Source organism: Macaca nemestrina, chromosome 14 (assembly GCF_043159975.1).
Source record: "Macaca nemestrina isolate mMacNem1 chromosome 14, mMacNem.hap1, whole genome shotgun sequence".
Lineage (NCBI taxonomy): Eukaryota > Metazoa > Chordata > Mammalia > Primates > Cercopithecidae > Macaca > Macaca nemestrina.
Genome location: NC_092138.1, coordinates 4,114,276 through 4,132,499, shown reverse-complemented (window position 1 = coordinate 4,132,499; position 18,224 = coordinate 4,114,276). Strand labels below are relative to the sequence as shown.

The window sequence follows — 18,224 nt, the reverse complement described above, 5'->3', positions numbered from 1 at the left end:
TGTAATCCCAGAACTTTGGGAGGCCGAGACAGACGGATCAAGATTTCAGGAGTTCGAGACCAGCCTGGCCAACATGGCGAAACCCCGTCTGTACTAAAAATACAAAAATTAGCTGGGTAGCTGGGTGTGATGACACATGCCTGTAATCCCAGCTACTGGGGAGGCTGAGGCAGGAGAATCCCTGAAACCGAAGGCAGAGGTTGCAGTAAGCTGAGATTGCGCCACTGCACTCCAGCCTGGGCAAAGGAGCAAAACTCTGTCTCAAAAAAAAAAAAAAAAAAAGAGGCCAGGCACAGTGGCTCATGCCTGTAATCCCAGCACTGTGGGAGGCCGAGATGGGTGGATCACAAGGTCAGGAGATCAAGACCATCCTGGCTAACACGGTGAAACACCGTCTCTACTAAAAATATGAAAAAAAAATTAGCCGGGTGTGGTGGTAGGTGCCTGTAGTACCAAGTACTCAGGAGGCTGAGGCAGGAGAACGGCGTGAACCTGGGAGGTGGAGCTTGCAGTGAGGTGAGATCGCACCACTGCACTCCAGTCTGGGCGACAGAGCCAGACTCTGTCTCCAAAAAACAAAAAATAAAAAAAAGAAAGGACAACCCATGGAATGGGAGACTATTTCTGCAAATTATATCCGGTAAAGAATTTTTTTTTTTTTTGGAGACAGTCTCACTCTGTCACCCAGCCTAGAGTGTAGTGGTACGATCTGGGCTTACTTCAACCTCCACCTCCTAGGTTCAAGCGATTCTCCTGCCTCAGCCTCCTGAGAAGCTGGGATTACAGGCGCGTGCGACCACACCCAGCTAACTTTTGTATTTTTAGTGGAGGCGGGATTTCACCATGTTGGCCAGGCTGATCTTGAACTCCTGACCTCAGGTGATCCACCCGCCTCGGCTTCCCAAAGTGCTGGGATTACAGGTGTGAGCCACCTCGTCTGGCCCCCCTTAAATGATTTTTGTCTGGAAAATATAAAGAGTTCTTATAACTCAATGACAAAACACAAATTAGTTAAAAGTGAGTAATGTCGAGTACACATGGCTCCAAAGAAGATATACAAATGGCCAATAAGTACGTGAAAGAGGTTCAACATCAGGGAAGCACAAATGAAAACTATGATGAGATGCAACTTCAGAACCACTGGGAAGACTTTATCAAAAGGAGAGATGATAATGTTGGCTGGAATGTGGAGAAAAACTGAGACCCTCACATAGCTAGTGGGTATATAAAATGATATATCTGCACTGGAAACAGTCTGGCACCTTCTGAAATGGTTAAACATGGAGTTTCCATATGACCCATCAGTTTCACTCTTAGTTCACTCTTACCTATGAGAAATGAAAGCATACATCCCCACAAAACCTTGTACACAAATTTCTTAGAAGTATTATTCATTGGGAGGCCAAGGTGGGTGGATCACCTGAGGTTGGGAGTTTGAGACCAGCCTGACCAACATGGAGAAACTCCGTCTCTACTAAAAATACAAAATTAGCTGGGTGTGGTGGCACATGCCTGTAATCCCAGCTACTCAGGAGGCTGAGGCAGGAGAATGCTTGAACGTGGGAGGTGGAGGTTTCGGTGAGCCGAGATGGTGCCATTGCACTCCAGCGTGGACAACAACAGCGAAACTCTGTCTCAAAAAAAGAAAAAGAAAAAATACATATATGTTTTTCTTTTATATGTATTATATATTTTTTCTTTATTTTATGTATATTTTATAATATATATATGAATTTTATATATATATAAAATTCACAATAGCCAAAAAGTGAAAACAACCCAAATGTTCATCACCTGATGAATGAATAAGTTTCAGGATATCCACCAATGGAATGTTATTCAGCAATAAAAAGGTTTGATATAATGATAGATTCTAAAAACATGGATGAACCTTGGAAATATTCAAAGTAGAATAAGACAGGTGTGAAAGACATATATTGTATGATTCCATTCATATGGAAGTCCAGAGCATGTAAAGCTATATAGAAAGTAAATTCATGGTTACATAGGCCTAGGGTGTAGATGGGGGGCAGGGGGTGATAGCTAAAGGACAAGGTTTTTTTTTTTTTTCTTTTTCGTTTTCTGAGATGGAGTCTTGCTCTGTCACCTAGGCTGGAGTACAGTGGCACAATCTTGGCTCACTGCAACTTCCACCTCTTGGGTTCAAGTGATTCTCCTGCCTCAGCCTCTCATGTAGCTGGGATCGTGTGCCACCACGCCCAGCAAATTTTTGTGTTTTTAGTAGAGACGAGGTTTCACCATGTTGGCCAGGCTGGTCTCGAACTCCTCACCTCAAGTGATTCACTCACTTTGGCCTCCCAAAGTGTTGAGATTACAGGCATGAGCCACTGCACCCAGCCTAGGGGTTTTCTTTTTGGTGATAAAAATGTTCTAAAGTTTATAGTGATGATGCTTGCAAATTCTATAAGTAGACTTAATGCAGTGATGGTTGCAAATTCTATAAATATATTTAATGTGGTGATGGTTGCAAATTCTATGAAAAACCCAAATTGTACAATTTCAATGAGCATGCTTTGTGAATGTCTTAATAAAGCTTTTATTTAAAAAATGAGCAAACGGTAGAATGTTAACATGGCCCACATCTATGTGGTGTCTGTATTGGTTTCTATTATACGTTTTCTATGTGGTTGAAACATTCCTAATAAAATGTGCACAGTTTTTTAAAAAAGAAAACACATCAGTGGACCTGAATGCAGGATGTCTTATGAATCTCACACAGAAGCTCCCATTCCTGAGGAATGCAGAGAAAAGCAGGAGATGGGGTAGGAGTTGGCATGGCCCAGCTAGCTCAGATGACACACGATGGTCCCAGTGGCATGACTTGGTTTGTGCGATTTGTGCTTTGGGGTTTTATTTTGGCACCTTGTAAAGGAGTAAAGCCTGTACACAGTCAGTTTCTGTCTAGCTAATAAAGGGCAGGGGGATGAAGCAGTTTACCTTGACTAACCTTGACTAACCATCCACTTGCATTGATTAGGAATCTTGTGATCCTATCTTCACCTGTGAGATTTCTATGTTGTTTGTGTTAAATGTCAGAGAATATCTATTAATCGCTCATACAGTTTAAGCAAATACTGTATACGTGATAAACATCCCTACAACATGATCTCTGGAATGAACTAAGACAAAGGAAATTCTGAGGAAGGACCGTGGCGTGAGAGGTGGAATTCATCCTTCCGAGGACTGAGATGAGGATGGAAAGTGAACCATCGGTAAATACAACCTTAGTCCGGACACATTTGCCTAAAATGAGCTCAAAGGGCACAGGTGTGCAGACAAAGCATGCTCGATGACGTCATAACTCACAATTCAGTAACCCAGTGTATCAGCTCCCTCACAAGGGATGTGCCAGGGTGAGGGCCACTGTTGAGAGTCTGTACCCAGTGATGGTCAGGGACTCAGTGACAGTGACTCTGGCAGCCCTGGCCAGATATCAGCGGATCCCCCAAGCCAGGTGACTCTCACTAATGCCGCCCAGGGCACCAAGACCTGACAGACATCTTGGGATGCTGAAGTTAGAATCAAAGTGCAGCTACAAAAGGGCAGCCACCTGGATCAAGTCCATCCTGGTAGCTGTCAGAAAGCACAGCATGTTCACTAACGGCCTTGCTCACATTGTCAGATGGAGTTTCTCAGGAGGCCATGGCTTCTTCAGGGATCTGTCATCCATTGGTGAAGGGAGGAGGCGAACCCGCCCGGGGCCGCCCCAGCCACACGGGCTCCCAGAGTGACCTGGGTACATGAGCAGGGAGGCCAAACCCGTCTAGAGCCTCAGCACACCCCCAGCACCTGCTGTGAGCAAGCTGCGTGGCTTCCCCCAACGTGGATGTGATGATGTCACGGGTATTTACAGATTCCCTTGCACTGTGTCCCACAGTGCTCCTGGTTCATGTGTGATACTCTGCACTTGGGATGGAGGTGTGCTGACAGTCGTAAAGAGTCAAGCCTTTCTTCATTCTTTCCCGTGGCTCTGATGCGCAGTTTCCAGACACCAGTCAGGAAGGAAGTTCCTGAGATGATGGACCTTGTCCCAGTCACATCAGACTGCTAGGACAAAGTGTCATAGACTTGGTGGGTAGGGGAGGGGCGCATATTAAGAAACGAAATGCATTTGTCAGTCTGGAGGCTGGAAGTCTGAGGTTAGGGTCCCAGCAAGGTGAGGTTCTGGCGAGGGCTCTCTTCCTGGCTTGCAGACAGCTGCCTTCTCACTGTGTCCTCATGTCAGGGAGAGAGCGAGCTCCGGGATGTCTGCTTCTTACCAGGGCCCTAATCCCATCATTAGGGCCCCACCTTCATGGTCTCGTCTAACCCTGAATAACTCCCAAAGGCCGCATCTCCAAATACCATCACATGAGGAGTTAGGGCTTCAACACAGGAACTGGGGGGGACACACATTCAGTCTATCAGAGCCCCCCCATCAGCCCCACTGTGCCCGTGTAGGGGCAGATTGTAGGGCTCAGGCGGGACACAGAGGTGGAGGAAGCACAGGTTCTGCCTCTTGAAAATGGCTCAGCGAAAACAAGGACAGGGACAGTGGGGCAGAAAACAGCTAGTGAGGTAACCAGCAGAAGCCCCGAGGTGTCACTAAGCCAAGGTATCATTTTCACCCTTAAGTGAGGAAGTTGGCTGAGCACCCACACACACCAGAGTACCGACCACGTTCCCTTCAAACACGGCTCACTTAACATTCCTAAACCCTGCAAAGGGGAGGTGTTACCTCGTCTCCTGAGGATGGCCCTGAATGTAGAGGAGTCACGGGAGCTGCCTGCATCACCCACCAGTGACTCTTCACTCCCCACGTTTTCCCCGAGGGCCTGATGTGCACTGAGCTGGGGAAGCCCTGCCAAGATAAACTCTCCTTCCCAAAGGCCACAGAGGACGGAAGGCCTCCGACACTGCCCACATCAAGCAGAAGGGACCGGGCAGAGAGGCATCTGTCCGGCTGACTGCTGTGCTTTGTGGGCAGATGGGGCCGCCCAAACACGGCTCCCCTTGTCACTTGGCAGAGGGGCCAGGCCACCATATACCAGACAGCTTTGCCCCACCAGCTTCTGCTGCTGGGCCAGCGCCCGGCACCATGAGCACAGCTGTGCATGCAGGCAGTGCTGGGACCTGTGCTCTGGCAGTCACAGCGGTCCTGAGCCAACAAGGGCCCTGGGGAGGAATTGGAACTCAGACCGTGAACAAGAAGGTATTGGCCAGGAGGGAACCAGGGCAGGTGCCAGGTCCTGTCCATGCTGGGATCTGAGATTCTAAGAGGTGGGTTAGGGGTAAGGGGACAGAGGTCGGCCACATGGGGTGAGGGGAGTTCATCAGAGATGGGGAGGACAGGACAACCTGGGAAAGAGCAGAGCGTCCTCCCTAGCCTCAGTCTCTCTCCTGATGCAGTCCTCATCTCACTCGTAGACTCCGGAAGTCTCCCTTCGGTGAACACCTGGCCCCCGACTCCCAGGGCACTTCCCGAACAGCCAGTGCCACATCCCAGGCAGCCCCTGCTCTGCCCTTGGGGTCTGTGCCTGGCAGAAGGGTGGCTGACTTGGCCCCCCCGGCCTGGGCCCCAGCTCCTCCTGCCTGGGACCAGCAGACACACCCACCCTGCGCCTGGCGGGCTGGTCATGCTTGTTCCCGTTGGTGATGGTGTGTTGGGAGCGAACTGTTTTAGATACCAATGTAAATCTCTGTCTACATCAATTCCACACGAGTTCAGTCATCATATGGGAAGGGAATCATAGCTGTGGGGGGCTCCATGCAGGACCCCGAGGGCCCCTGAGGCCAGTCTCTGTGGCCACAGCAAGGAGCATCTGCTTCAGCTAGTTGGACAAGACTCTCTCCTGCCCAGAAACAGGCAGAGGGACTTCCCCTGCTCCGCGCCTCTCATATCCCACACACCCGTGTGGACGGACACCTCAACGTCTCCCCTCAGCCCAGTGCCCACGGTGTTCCTGATAAGGGTTAAGCAGGAGCGGCCCCCTCTTCCCATGTCCATGTTGTAGGCAGCTGCCTTCTCAGCTCCCACCTAGTAGAACAAGAGCCAGCCAGCTCTCTCCAATCCCAGGATTTTCCAGGGACACTGATAACGATGGGAGGCCCCGGGAAGCCTCCCTAAAGCAGGCGGGGTCTTGTGAGTGGGTGGTGGGAGGGATCAGGGCTTTCCTCAGCATCTGTCAGTCCCCGGAGCATCTGAAGGGGCCCCCTATACCAGGAGGAAAAAGTGGAGCCAGCTCCTATGGGTTCCCAGTGCCTGGCATCTCCTGGTTCCCTCTGCCCTCCTTCACAGACACCCTCCACGGAGCAGCACAGCGCCAAGGACAGAGGCAGCAGCCCCAGAGCATTTTCCAACACAACTACATTTATTCCATTTACACATGAGGCCCCCAAGGGCTTCCCACCCGCTAGCCCCCTCCCCGCAGGCCCTCCCTTCCTGCCCTCCCTGTTCAGCCACCCTCTCCCTCCCCTCCCTCCTCCACCCTCCAAAGCTAAGGCCCAGCAAGATCAGCACTGGGGGAGAAGCAGCCTTTGCTTTGGGGCACCTGCTGCCATGAGGGTCCGAGAGTTCAGAGCCCCACCCTTGGGGACTGGCACCAGAGAGCCTGCCCCGCAGCGGCCCCTACTGGCTACAATGCCGCTTTTTCTTCCTCCTGGAGACCAAGGGGCCACCCCTTCTCTTTTGAGACTGTGAGGGGCCACCCAGCCCTGGAGCCAGGGATTGCTCCCCAGAGACCCTGAGCCCAGGCCCTGGGTCGGGCATCTTTTCAGCAGGGGATGGGCTTCTGAAGAGAAGTCGCTTCTTGGACTTGGTAACAGGAGAGGGTGCTGGGCTGAGGCCTCTTCTCTGAGCAGATGGCGACTGAAGAGCTCCCTGGGGTCCCCGCCCTCCTGGGCTGAGAAGGCTTGAGGAAGGGACAGGGCTCTGGGATAGCCTCCAGGGCCGCAGCCTGTGGTGGGAACCCACGACACACACCATGCCAGGGAGTTCCCTCTCCTCACTTGACCCCTTAGCCAGCCTGTGTGACTCCTTAACAGGAGAGGCTCCAGGGAGATCCAAGGTGTCCTTGGTTCCCAGGCTGGGGCAGGTGGGTCTGTGGTCCTCGAGAGGAGAGGTTGGCTGGGCAGCCCTCAGCCCGGGGCAATCCTGACATCCCAAAAGCACAGCAGGGTCTTTGGACCTGGCCATGCCGGTGCACACTCTAGCCTGTCCCTGAGGGACCTGGGCAGCCGTCTGGGGTGGGCAGGTTTCCATGCCGATCCCTTGTTGGGGGTCAGGGGCGTCTCTCTCTGCTCCTTGGCGAGCTGCAAACTTAGAAGGACTTGAGTCCAAACAGGCCGTGCCATGACTAGGGGCTGCCCTCACACGCCGTTTCTCCTTCAAGGATAGGAGGCGCTTCTCCACTAGCTGCGGGAGGAAAGAGGCACTTAATGGTGCTGCCCCAGGTGTGAGCAGGGCCCAGGGTGGTGGAGACCAGGGCAGTTGGGCGGGAGACAGGGAAGTCTGAGGCATCTGGGCTTCGTGTCAAAGGGAGAGGGTGTGGCTCTGCCAGGCATCCCGTTGGGCCTCATTGCAGCTTGCATCCTGACTCCCCTCCCTGGCTCCTCTCCGTCCCACTCCCTCTGAACCTGCATCTTCCCTCCCCAGAGTGACTCCCCAAGAAGCTGAGCATCCCCAGCAGGATGGGGTTAGACAATCAGGTGGGCCTTGTGTGCTGGGTCCCTCCTGCCTCTGGGTTCCCCTCCCTCCGCTGGTCTACCTGGGCAAGTGTGAGTTCTTCCTCCTTCTCCAGCTCCTGGCTTAGGGCCAGTAAATCCATCTGTGGATCTGGGGAAAGCAGTTCTTCCAGGAATGGGGAGTGAATGACGGCCTCCACCTGGAAACAGAAGGAAGAAGACATGAGCTTCCTGGGCAGGGAGTAACCTGGAGCCAAGGACACCCAGAGGAGATGCAGAAAGCGGGGAGGGCCCTGTCCGCACCCTCCTGGGGCTGTCTCATATCATGGCGACCACCAGCTACACACACAGACCACAGACCTGGTGGCATACACACATATACAGACAGAGACACACAAACCACACATAGACACACAAACAGATCCATATATGACACAGGAAAAGACACAGACACAAGTAACACACATGCCACATTCACAGACACACAGTAACAAATCACAGACACAAACACACAGCAACACATAGACACATGCAATCACATACACAGACACTCAAATCCACAGGAACACACCCACCCACCCCCCTGCTGAGTAGCTAAGGAACAGAGCTTCATTCCAAGGGCCTGGGAGTGCCACCCCCTGGAATCCTGCAGATCCCAGCACTCCAGGCCAGCCCACCTTGGTGACAAAGTCTTCCTGGGAACACAGCTTGTCAATGTAGCTCAGGAGGCCCGGGTCTGGAGTCATCCCATCCTCTTCCTGTGGCTGCTCCACTTCGCCATCTTCACATTGTCCCTCGGGCTCCCCTGTGGCCCCAAGGTGAGACCCCAGCAGCTCCTCCATGATGTCCACATACTCCTGCACCACTTCAGGGGGGATCTCCTCAGGGACCTTGGTCTCTGCTGGCTGCTGGGGCCTGGGTGGTGGCAGGCGGGCCTTGGTCTCTGCTGGTCGCTGGGGCCTGGGTGGTGACAGGTGGGCCTTGGTCTCCGCTGGCCACTGGGGCCTGAGTGGTGGCAGGCAGGCAGGCGGGGCCTTGGGGCCAGCCTTGCTGGGAAGGTACACTGAGGCAGAGAGGGAGGAGGCCGGGCGTGGTGAGGGCCGCTCCTCCTGCCTGCACCACACAGGGGAGGGCAGGGCTTGGGGATGTGAAGTGGGTCCCAGCTGGGTCAGGACCACCTGAACCACAGCGCCCTTGGAGGAGACACGCAGGAGGGGCACATCTGAGACAGCATCGCTTGGGAGGAAGTTTGGAGCCAACAATATGCCATGTACTCTCCCCGCTCATCCCTGCTTCCTGGTAGAGCATATGTGGAGTTTTGGACGGGCGAGGGGAGAGAGTAAGTAGGAAACCTGACCAAGTCAATATCCCGCTTCGTGATCACAGGCCGCCCACGAAGTAGGTATTGACCAGGTCAGTACCCAACATACACTCCCAGAAGCTGTCCTGTTGTGGAGCAAACCCCCCTCTTGAAGGGAAGCAGGGGGTGTGGGGACAGTGGCCTCCCTTGGCCCCTTTAGCCTTTGCCATGGCTCCTATGGGAATGTGGGAAGCTGTACCTGGCTGCTTGTCCACCTCAGGGGCCGGGGATCCTTGAGGTTCAAGCCTCGGCGGGGCTGGAGGAGGCAGGCTCTGGGTCCCCTTCATCCACTGTGCTTTCTGCATCTGCATCTCCTCCTCAGCCTCGAACTCCAGGAACCTGGGGGTGAAGGAGGCCCAGGCTGTGCGGAGAGGGTCCAGGCCCCCTGTCCCCAGGACCAGGCAGTGGCCGAGGGCAGGGATGCGAGGGACTGCCTTGGGTGGGCTGTCCAGGCCCTCATTGGGTCTCATCCCCCAGTCCCAGGAGGGAGCTGCTCCCAGAGTTCTGGGCTCACCCTCCCTCACCCGGCCCCTGCAGAGCCCATGGCATCAACAGGGCTTCCTGACTCAAGTCAGGGCCACGAGGCCCAGGAGGGTCCCAGGGGACCCCTCCTCCAGGTTTCAGCTGCCCAGGGGTGGGGTTGATGGCAGACGGCGTCAGGGATGATGCCCAGATGCAGGAGTCCTGAGGCTGGGACTGCGGGTCCCTGAAAGATAACCCAGGGGCACGAGGCCCGGGAGACCCCTGGTCGGGAGGAAGCAAAAGCTGAGCCCAGAGGACAGGGCCCCTTTCCCCTGAGGCTGCTGTCTGTCTGTCTGTCTTCACGGAGGGCACTGCCCAGGAGCAAAGGCGGTCAGGCCAGAGATGGGTCTCTGGTGTCCCGGGCGCAGGTCTCCTCTGACCCAACTCCCTGGCCAGGCTGGGATGGCAGAAAACCGACTTCTGGCCACTGTTGTGAGGAGCCTGCACCCCACTCTGTCTATAGTCACTAGCGCCCCTTCTCCCCATCCCCACAGCTGGAGGTGACCCCCTCTGGGCTGTGACGCTGGCTGCTCCTGCCATGACCTCCAGTGTCAAGGCAGGGGTTGGCCCCAGGCCAGGCAGGGGGTGCTTCCCAAGAGGGCAGGACAGAGACCCCAGAGCACTCTAGGTGGCAGGAGCAGCTTCCTGAAGGAGCCAGGGGCCCAGGGCGTCTTGTGTTTGTCCACACCCTCCTCATGCTCCACACTGAGAAGCCACCATGGCCACCAGGCCTCCGTCATTCAGTCTCACTCTGCCCCGTGGGCCCTGCCCCCAGGACCCCAGACTCACTTTTCCGCCATCTCGTAGAAGATCATCCTGTCGAAGTTGCTCGTGTGCTGCCATTCGCGCACGGCCCGCCACAGTCCCTCCTCCAGAGTCATGGTGGGCTTCCGCCGGGCCAGGGATCGGAGAACTGGGCTGTAAACCAGTGCAGTCAGCCCCAGTCTATAAGCCCACCCTTCATCCCGAGCCCACCTGGTCCCAACACCTGGCCCCTGTCCTCCCCATACCTGTCCTGCCATCTGTCCATGTCCTGTTCTCCCCCACGTGGGCTCCTCAGGCCCCAGGACATGCCCCCAAGATCGAACATCAACACAAGCTACGGAGTGGCCTCTCCGACTGCCCCTCAAGTCCTCGGTGTTACGATGTTGAGAAGTGAGCTCAGTACTATGGGTGGAACATATGTGTCCCCAACATTCCCGTGCTGAAGCCCTGAGCGCCGGCGTGTCGGTATTTGGAGGCAATCATGGTTAGAGCAGGTCATGAGCGTGGGTCCCAGTCATGGAATCTGAGCCCCGATAAGGGCAGGAGGAGACGCCAGGGCTTTTCCTCTCAGCCACCAGAGGACACAGCCGAGGCAGCTTTCTCCAGCCAGGAAAAGGGCCCTGACCAGACATCCAATCTGCTGTCACCTTGATCTGGGATTTCTGGCCTCTGGAACTGGGAAACGTGAATGTGTCTTGATAAAGCACCCAGTCTATGGGATTTGTTACAGCTGAGCCTGAGCTGACTGAGACAGCATGAGCCTGAGCTGACTGAGACAACGTGCACACAGAATGACCTGGGAGCGAGGGTTAAAGTGCAGGTTCCTGGGCCCCAGGACTGAGCATTTCACCAGCTTCCTGGGGACTCTGGAGTAAGGCAGCCCCTGGGGGTGTAGCCTCAGGGTCCTGGAGCATGAGAAGCAGGAGCACATGTCCAGAACCAAAGCAGAGCGGTGTCAAGCCCACTGCAAGCAGCCAGGTACAGCTTCCCACATTCCCACAGGAGCCATGGCAAAGGCCTGTGAGCCTGGGGCAGCTCCACTCCAAGAATCAGGGTCCCCAGTGCACCGGGACTCTGCTCCAAAGGGGAATGCGAGCAGTACCAGGGTGCGGGGCCAGCGAGATTGTTGGGGAGGAAGATGGGGCTGTGTTCTACCTACACCCCAGGCAGGGGACTTCCCAAGGGGAGCGGCCAGTGTGTTGCACGGTGGATGTGCTGCAAGCTCCCGTTTGCTCATCAGTGGGAAACACAGGGTCACAGAGGCGCCACAGAGTGGAGAGAGGCAGGGACTGGGAATGAAACCACAAACTCTCCCGGATGCTGACGTTGCTGCCTCACAGTCACCATAGTCCACAGCCCTGGGCTGCTGGGCTCGTGGTGTATTCAGAGCTATCACTGGAGCCTGTGGCTTTGGGGAGCACTCTCCTAGATGGCCTAGTCCTGATAATGATAGTAGTAGGGACAGTAATCATAATTGCTGTCATGTAATGTGTCATAGCATGTGCCAGGCACTATGCTATGCATGTCATATGTGAGCTCAAGTCATCTGTTCGCCATTCTCTGAATGAAGCATCATTGTCCTTTTTTCTAGGGAGGATTGAGGGTGAAGATGCAAATACCTGCCCAGCATCGACCCTAGTGCGGGGCCCAAGACCATCCCCGTGTGCAGACTCCACCACCACGGTGCTCACTGGACCTCACTGGCAGAACTGCGGGCGTATGCCAGGTTCCCGCCCGGCCCTGCAACTCCTCCCCCCAGCCCCATGTGACGTGCCCCTGGCCATCGACACTCAATTCGAGGGAAGGCACTGGGGTGTACACTCAAAGACCTAACCCCAGGACGGGTGTGGTGGCTCACACTTGCAATCCCAGCACTTTGAGAGGCTGAGGCGGGTGGATCACGAGGTCAGGAGCTCAACACCAGCCTGGCCAACATAGTGAAACCCTGTCTCTACTAAAAAATACGAAAAATTAGCTGCGCATGGTGGAAGGCACTTGTAATCCCAGGTACTTGGGGGGCTGAAGGAGGAGAATCACTTGAACCCAGGAGGTGGAGGTTGTGGTGAGCCAAGATTGCACCATCGCACTCCAGCCCAGGTGACAGTGCGAGACTCCATCTCAAACAAACAAAAAGACCTAAACTCAAACCGTGGCGCACGTCGCACCAAGAACCCTCTCTGACCTGGGTCTTCCGTAAACATTGCTGTGAAAATTATTGAAAGTAAAAGCCGGGCGCGGTGGCTTATGCCTGTAATCCCAGCACTTTGGGAGGCCGAGGCGGGTGGATCACCAGGTCAGGAGATTGAGAGCATCCTGGCTAACACGGTGAAACCCCGTTTCTAGTAAAAATACGCAAAAATGAGCTGGCCGTGGTGGCACATGCCTGTAATCCCAACTATTCAGGAAGCTGAGGCAGCAGAATTGCTTGAACCCGGGAGGCGGAGGTTGTGGTTAGCCGAGGTCACGCCATTGCACTCCAGCCTGGGCTACAAGAGCGAAAGTCTGGCTCAAAAAAAAGTAAGGATTGGCTGGACTCACGGGATAGTGACGGGCAGTTGACATGAGGCCCCTGACAGTCTGTCCTGAGCCACAGCCAGATTAATGTTGCTGAAAATGTACCTTCCCATAGCACAACTGATCACCCTCACAATCGCCCTGCAAGCTCCCCTGAACAGCGTGACCTCCTGTCCATTCGGCAGCCTCTTTACGTGTGAGCTGCAGGACAAGCTCCAGTGCCCCGAGGACACTCACATGAGGAAGCAGGAAAGCGCTTCGGTGTCAGGACTCTGGGGAAGGTGCCTCCGGGCCAGGGGCTTGTAGCGCTGCCAGAGTCGGAAGTTCTCATAGACACTCTTGAGGTTACAGGAGTCATCCGGCGGGGCCTTGGCCTGGGAGGGAGGCAGGCTGCCCTCTCCATGAGCCCCTTCTGGCCATGGCCCAGTGTTCCCTGGGGGCACAATGGGAGGCATCTGGGCAGCCGGTGGTGGTGGTGGAATAGGAAGGCCCTGGGACCAGCCTCCCTCACAGGCCTGGGCGCTCCCAACCACCTGGGCAGATGTAATGGGCACCCCAGGAGCAGCTGCCAGGAGTAGGGGAGGTGGACACACAACACCTCCGCAGAGGGCGCCTGGAGCCTGCCAGATGAGGGGGTCCTGAGTTAGGACCAAGGTCTGTGCCTGAGGGGGCTTCACAGGCCCCACTTCTGTCCTCATCTGGACAAAGACGTTGGAAGCCCCGGCCCCACTAGGGCCGCAGCCATCCTGTCCTGCCACCAGAAGTGTGCTGGGGAAGGCAGACAGCACCAGAGGGCCGCCTGGAGGAACCGCTGCCGTCACGAGGGGTGGCCCATGTGCTGGGCCAGGAGCGGGTGTGGCGAAGGGCAGAGCCGTGAACACAGACAGGGAGGCACCAGGGTTCACGGTCACGCCCGGTCCCAGCACTGGGTATGCTGTGGAGACAAAGGAAAGAGATGAATGAGCTGGGGTCTCCTGGTCCTCACTAGTCACTGGGGAATCAGAGGGGAGCCCCAACAGCTGAGGGCGTGTGACAGGGAAACTCTGCCGCTTGCAAGTGTCCCTGAGTGTGCATGGGATGCTCTGTTCCTCCACGAAAGGGTTGCTCCACTAGAGAGCCGGGCCCCGGTCACCAAGACTCCCTGACCCCTGTCTCCCAAGAAGGAACAGCCAAGCCTTCGCTGCCCGAGGGTCTCCCTCAGTGTCCCTGGCAGACCCCATCAGCATCACAGGCATCTCCCAAGCCATGGGTCAGGGATGAGTCTCTCAGCGGCTTGGTGGTCCTCAGCGTGCTCAGCAATAGGAGACAGGCCTACCCCAGGGCAGTGCTCGGCACTGAGAAGGCCGGCAGGAAGCCCGAAGCTTCCGAATATTATGGCCCTATCTCCTCTTCGGTCTTCCTTTTCCTGAAGCTCCTGTAAACTCCTTTCCTAGCTCAACACCACAAAAGAAAACCACTGGATAGGCCGGGCATGCTGGTTCATGCCTGCAATCCCAGCACTATGGGAAGTCGAGGTGGGCGGATCACCTGAGGTCAGGAGTTCAAGACCAGCCTGGCCAACATGGTGAAACCCCGTCTCTACTAAAATACAAAAATTAGCTGATGGCGCATGCCTGTAATCCCAGCTACTCAGGAGGCTGAAGCAGGAGAATTGCTTGAACCCAGGAGGCAGAGGCTGCAGTGAGCCAAGATCACGCTACTTCATTCCAGTCTGGGTGACGAAGCGAGACTCTGTCTCAAAAAAAAAAAAAAGAAAAAAGAAAACCACCGGATGGAAATCTCACCCAAGCCAGTGCCCTAGGAACCCCAAAGATAAACCATAACACATCATGCCCAGCATGCAAATGATTGTCCTGGCACCACCCACACAAGTGCCAAATGGGGGTCAGATTCCGGCCACCCGTTCCTCAGTGCTCAGTGGTCCCAGCTGCCACTCAGGAAGCTCTGTTCCCAGGGAGCATGTCTGAGAGGCAGTGGTGGAGTCCCCTGAGATACTGTCACCGCACAGCCAGCAACAGCTGCACACGATTAGAACTCAGCCAGCAACTGGTGAGCAGCAGGGCTATCAGGGGAGGTGCCCAGGGGTTTTCACAGCTGCTGGTCATGTTACAACAGGTAGTGGGACAAGGAGCATCTCTGATCCTTCTCCTTTGAGCTCCCAATAACTGAACATAGTGACCAACCAAGAACCAGGGGTTCCTGGCCCACGGGCCAGGTGAGGCAAAGTTGTCTGAAACTCATCCCTGCCCACTAGGACCCCATGCAGTCTCTAGTCAGGGGGAATAAGGGATACAGCACATGCACCTCATCATTCAGGACACATATCCTAACTTGAATAATAATAAGAGAACCATCTTCCTATTTGTGCGCTACTTTCCTTTCTCTACTGAAAAGGAAACCAGCCTTTCCAGACCCTTCCACTGAGAACCAGCAAGAATCCACACCTGCCCCCTGTTCATGAGGTAGTATACGTGGAATGGGGCAAATTCTTCATCTCCACAGTAACACAAAGTGCAGGGGATGGGCCATGAACTAGCAGACAAGAGGAAGTGGGTCTGAAGACCTGAGCTTCTACAAAAGGGCAAACAATGCAGAACAACTCAGGAAGCCCAGGCCATGTGTTACCTGAACTTCCCCATCTGCCCCCACCCCTGTTGCATCAAAGCCAACAGCTACCTGAACTGATGGAGCAGCCAGCTCTGGGGAGGAGCTGAGAGGCTCTGGGCTGTGGCAGTTATAGTAGCCCCCAGCCTCGCCCACCCAGAGGCTGTCACTGCATACTCTGTCACAGCCAACCCACCCAACAGTTTTCTGGCTGAGATCATTTCTCCCCACTCCTCCCTCAGAGCTAGAAAACTCCAGTCCAAATCCCTCTGAACACTATGGAAGGGCACCTTCCAGGTGCCTGAAGACACAACACAGGGCTCAGGCTTGCCTGTCATCCTCCTGTGGCCACCAGTACAACATGATCCCACTACTCCCTACAAACACACAATGACGTGACCTTTCCCCCTCCAGAAAGGATCAATCCATCCACTCCATCCTTTCCCCTACACAGTGTATTCCCGCAGGCATCTTGGTCCACCTCTAAGGAGCCGTCCTCCCTAACCACAGACTCAGGGTGCCATGGCCATCCCCAGCTGTGATGTCTTTGGGGACATCCAGTGCTCCCTCCCTCTTCAACATCAGCCCTATCAGCTGTCCCCAGGGGAAGTCCAAATTTGAATTCCCAAGGAGTTGAGGCATGGCAGACTCGGATAATGCCCCCATCCCTACAGGCTCACCTCCATTTGAAGCCATCCCCTCAGGCTGGGCACTGACCACTGCTGTCTGGCAGTTTCCGCAATGAGAAAAGTCAAGGGCAGGACCCAGAGAGTGACCTGGCTCAGCAGATGCTCCTGAGTCCAAGTGGAGCAGGGAAAATTTGAATGTAAATAGCTTTGGAACATAGGACCCCAGACATTCTGCAGAGGGGGAGGGGCGGTGGGCAGCTGGGCTTGGCAAGGGTGGGGGACATTCTGTGAAGAGCTCTGGCCAGTAGGCAAGAACCTGAGTTTCCCTTCCAACTGGATGGCAGCAACACAGACGGTGTGGGCCCCTTTAGGCAACTTTTAAATTGTCCTTCTGACTCACAGTACCTGATGTCCCCTTTACTTCATTCTTTATCAACAGACCTACTTTTGTGCCATTCAACCCATGCTCCTTCCCACTTTGGCTCTTTCCCACTCTTGATGAATTTCAACAGGGGCTGCACTTCCCAAACAAAATTCAGAACACATTTTCAGTCTGAGAAACACAGGGGTTCTTAGGAAGGCAAGGGGACTGGGTGTTTGAAATCAGGATGGTCTCAGCTGATCCAGGCTATTAGGTGGCTGTGCGCTCATCATTGTTTACGAGGCAGTCCTTGTGCCCCCGGGTCATGTATGTTGCTGGAATCTCTGTCCACAGCAGCGGGCAGGCCTTACTTCCCATCCCCTTTCCTGGGAAGCCTCAGTCCAGGAAAGAGTGGCTATGCGACCTACAGCACCGAGACCAGAAATCCTTTCATTTTGTTTCCCAGCGTATTGTGCTGGTGTTAAATGTTTATTTTTTTATCTTTTACATGATTTTAACTCAACTAAGCAATACTTTTGCATGGTTCCAGATTCAAACTGTGCGCAGTGGAATAGGCAGTGACCAGTCTTCCTCCTACCTCTTTTCTCTGGCCACCACATTTTCTTTCCTGGACCAAACAGGTGTTATCTGATTCTTTTTCATCTTTCCAGAGATATATTATGCAATCAAAAGCATAATAAAGCTATTTTTGCTGTCTAAAAATATTTTGGTTTTTTTGGGTAAAAATTAATATATATGTTCCAGTATTCTTGTGATACTTGCAGTGACCATGTTTGTCCCAGTAATGTGGTTCCTGTCTTTATTTCTGTAGGTAAATTGCTAGAACGAGATGTTGCTGTTTTTTAAAATTAAAAATACATGAAAGAACATAGTGGCCAGATTTAGCAAGTATGAATAAAGAATACCAAGTGGAATTTGAATTGAAGATAAACAGCGAATTCATTTTTACTATAAGTATGATCCGTATGATATTTAGAGTATACTTTTACAAAAAAAATCTGTTCTTTATCTGTGTTATTCACATTTCACTGGGATCTTGCACTTTATCTGGTAACTCTTCCCAAAAAAGTATAACATATTAGGCAATTATTGTTTTTATTTTATTTTTTATTTTATTTTTTGAGATAGAGTCTCACTCTGTCGCCCAGGCTGGAGTGCAGTGGCGCAATCTCGGCTCACTGCAAGCTCCACCTCCTGGGTTCACACCATTCTCCTGCCTCAGACTCCCAAGTAGCTGGGACTACAGGCGGCCACCACCATGCCCGGCTAATTTTTTGTATTTTTAGTAGAGACGGGATTTCACCGTGTTAGCCAGGATGAGTCTCGATCTCCTGACCCTGTGATCCGCCTGCCTTGGCCTCCCAAAGTGCTGGGATTACAGGCGTGAGCCACCACGCCCGGCCTAGGCAATTATTGTTAACTCTCCACTGTGAGAGTGAGAACTTGCAGTAAGGAGACTCAAGTGTGAATCTTGGCTGCACCGCGAAAAGATTCTGCACCACAACCATTGCAGAAAACAACAGCAGGCTGATTTGATGAGAGGAAGTCAGGAGTAGCCATTATATCCTTCTCAGCTTCCAGGTTTAGTGGCAGTATGCAGTTTTAAGGGACAGGAGGGCAGAGCACCGTCTTTTTCTTTCCTAACATAAAGCAGCTTACAATTCCTAGAACTCCGGTTTCTCCAGGAGTTAGAAATTCACTACCCATGTCCATTCTGAGACAAGCAAGGATGCTGTCCACCAATGTCCCATCCCCATTCCCATGC

At 53.9% G+C, this 18,224-nt stretch overlaps 1 protein-coding gene across 1 annotated transcript; it reads right to left on the bottom strand.

Annotated features, from left to right (window-relative positions):
- Positions 1-6,352: 6,352 nt before the first annotated feature.
- Positions 6,353-16,439, bottom strand: LOC105498884 (NUT family member 2F). The gene is made up of 7 exons (XM_011771265.3): positions 16,129-16,439; positions 13,082-13,778; positions 10,355-10,483; positions 9,243-9,382; positions 8,361-8,746; positions 7,767-7,883; positions 6,353-7,414 (listed from the first exon to the last, which is right to left on the bottom strand). Exons 1-7 carry the CDS (start codon positions 16,142-16,144, stop codon positions 6,629-6,631), a joined length of 2,271 nt encoding a protein of 756 aa, XP_011769567.2. The 5' UTR covers positions 16,145-16,439; the 3' UTR covers positions 6,353-6,628.
- Between the last annotated feature and the right edge of the window lie 1,785 nt (positions 16,440-18,224).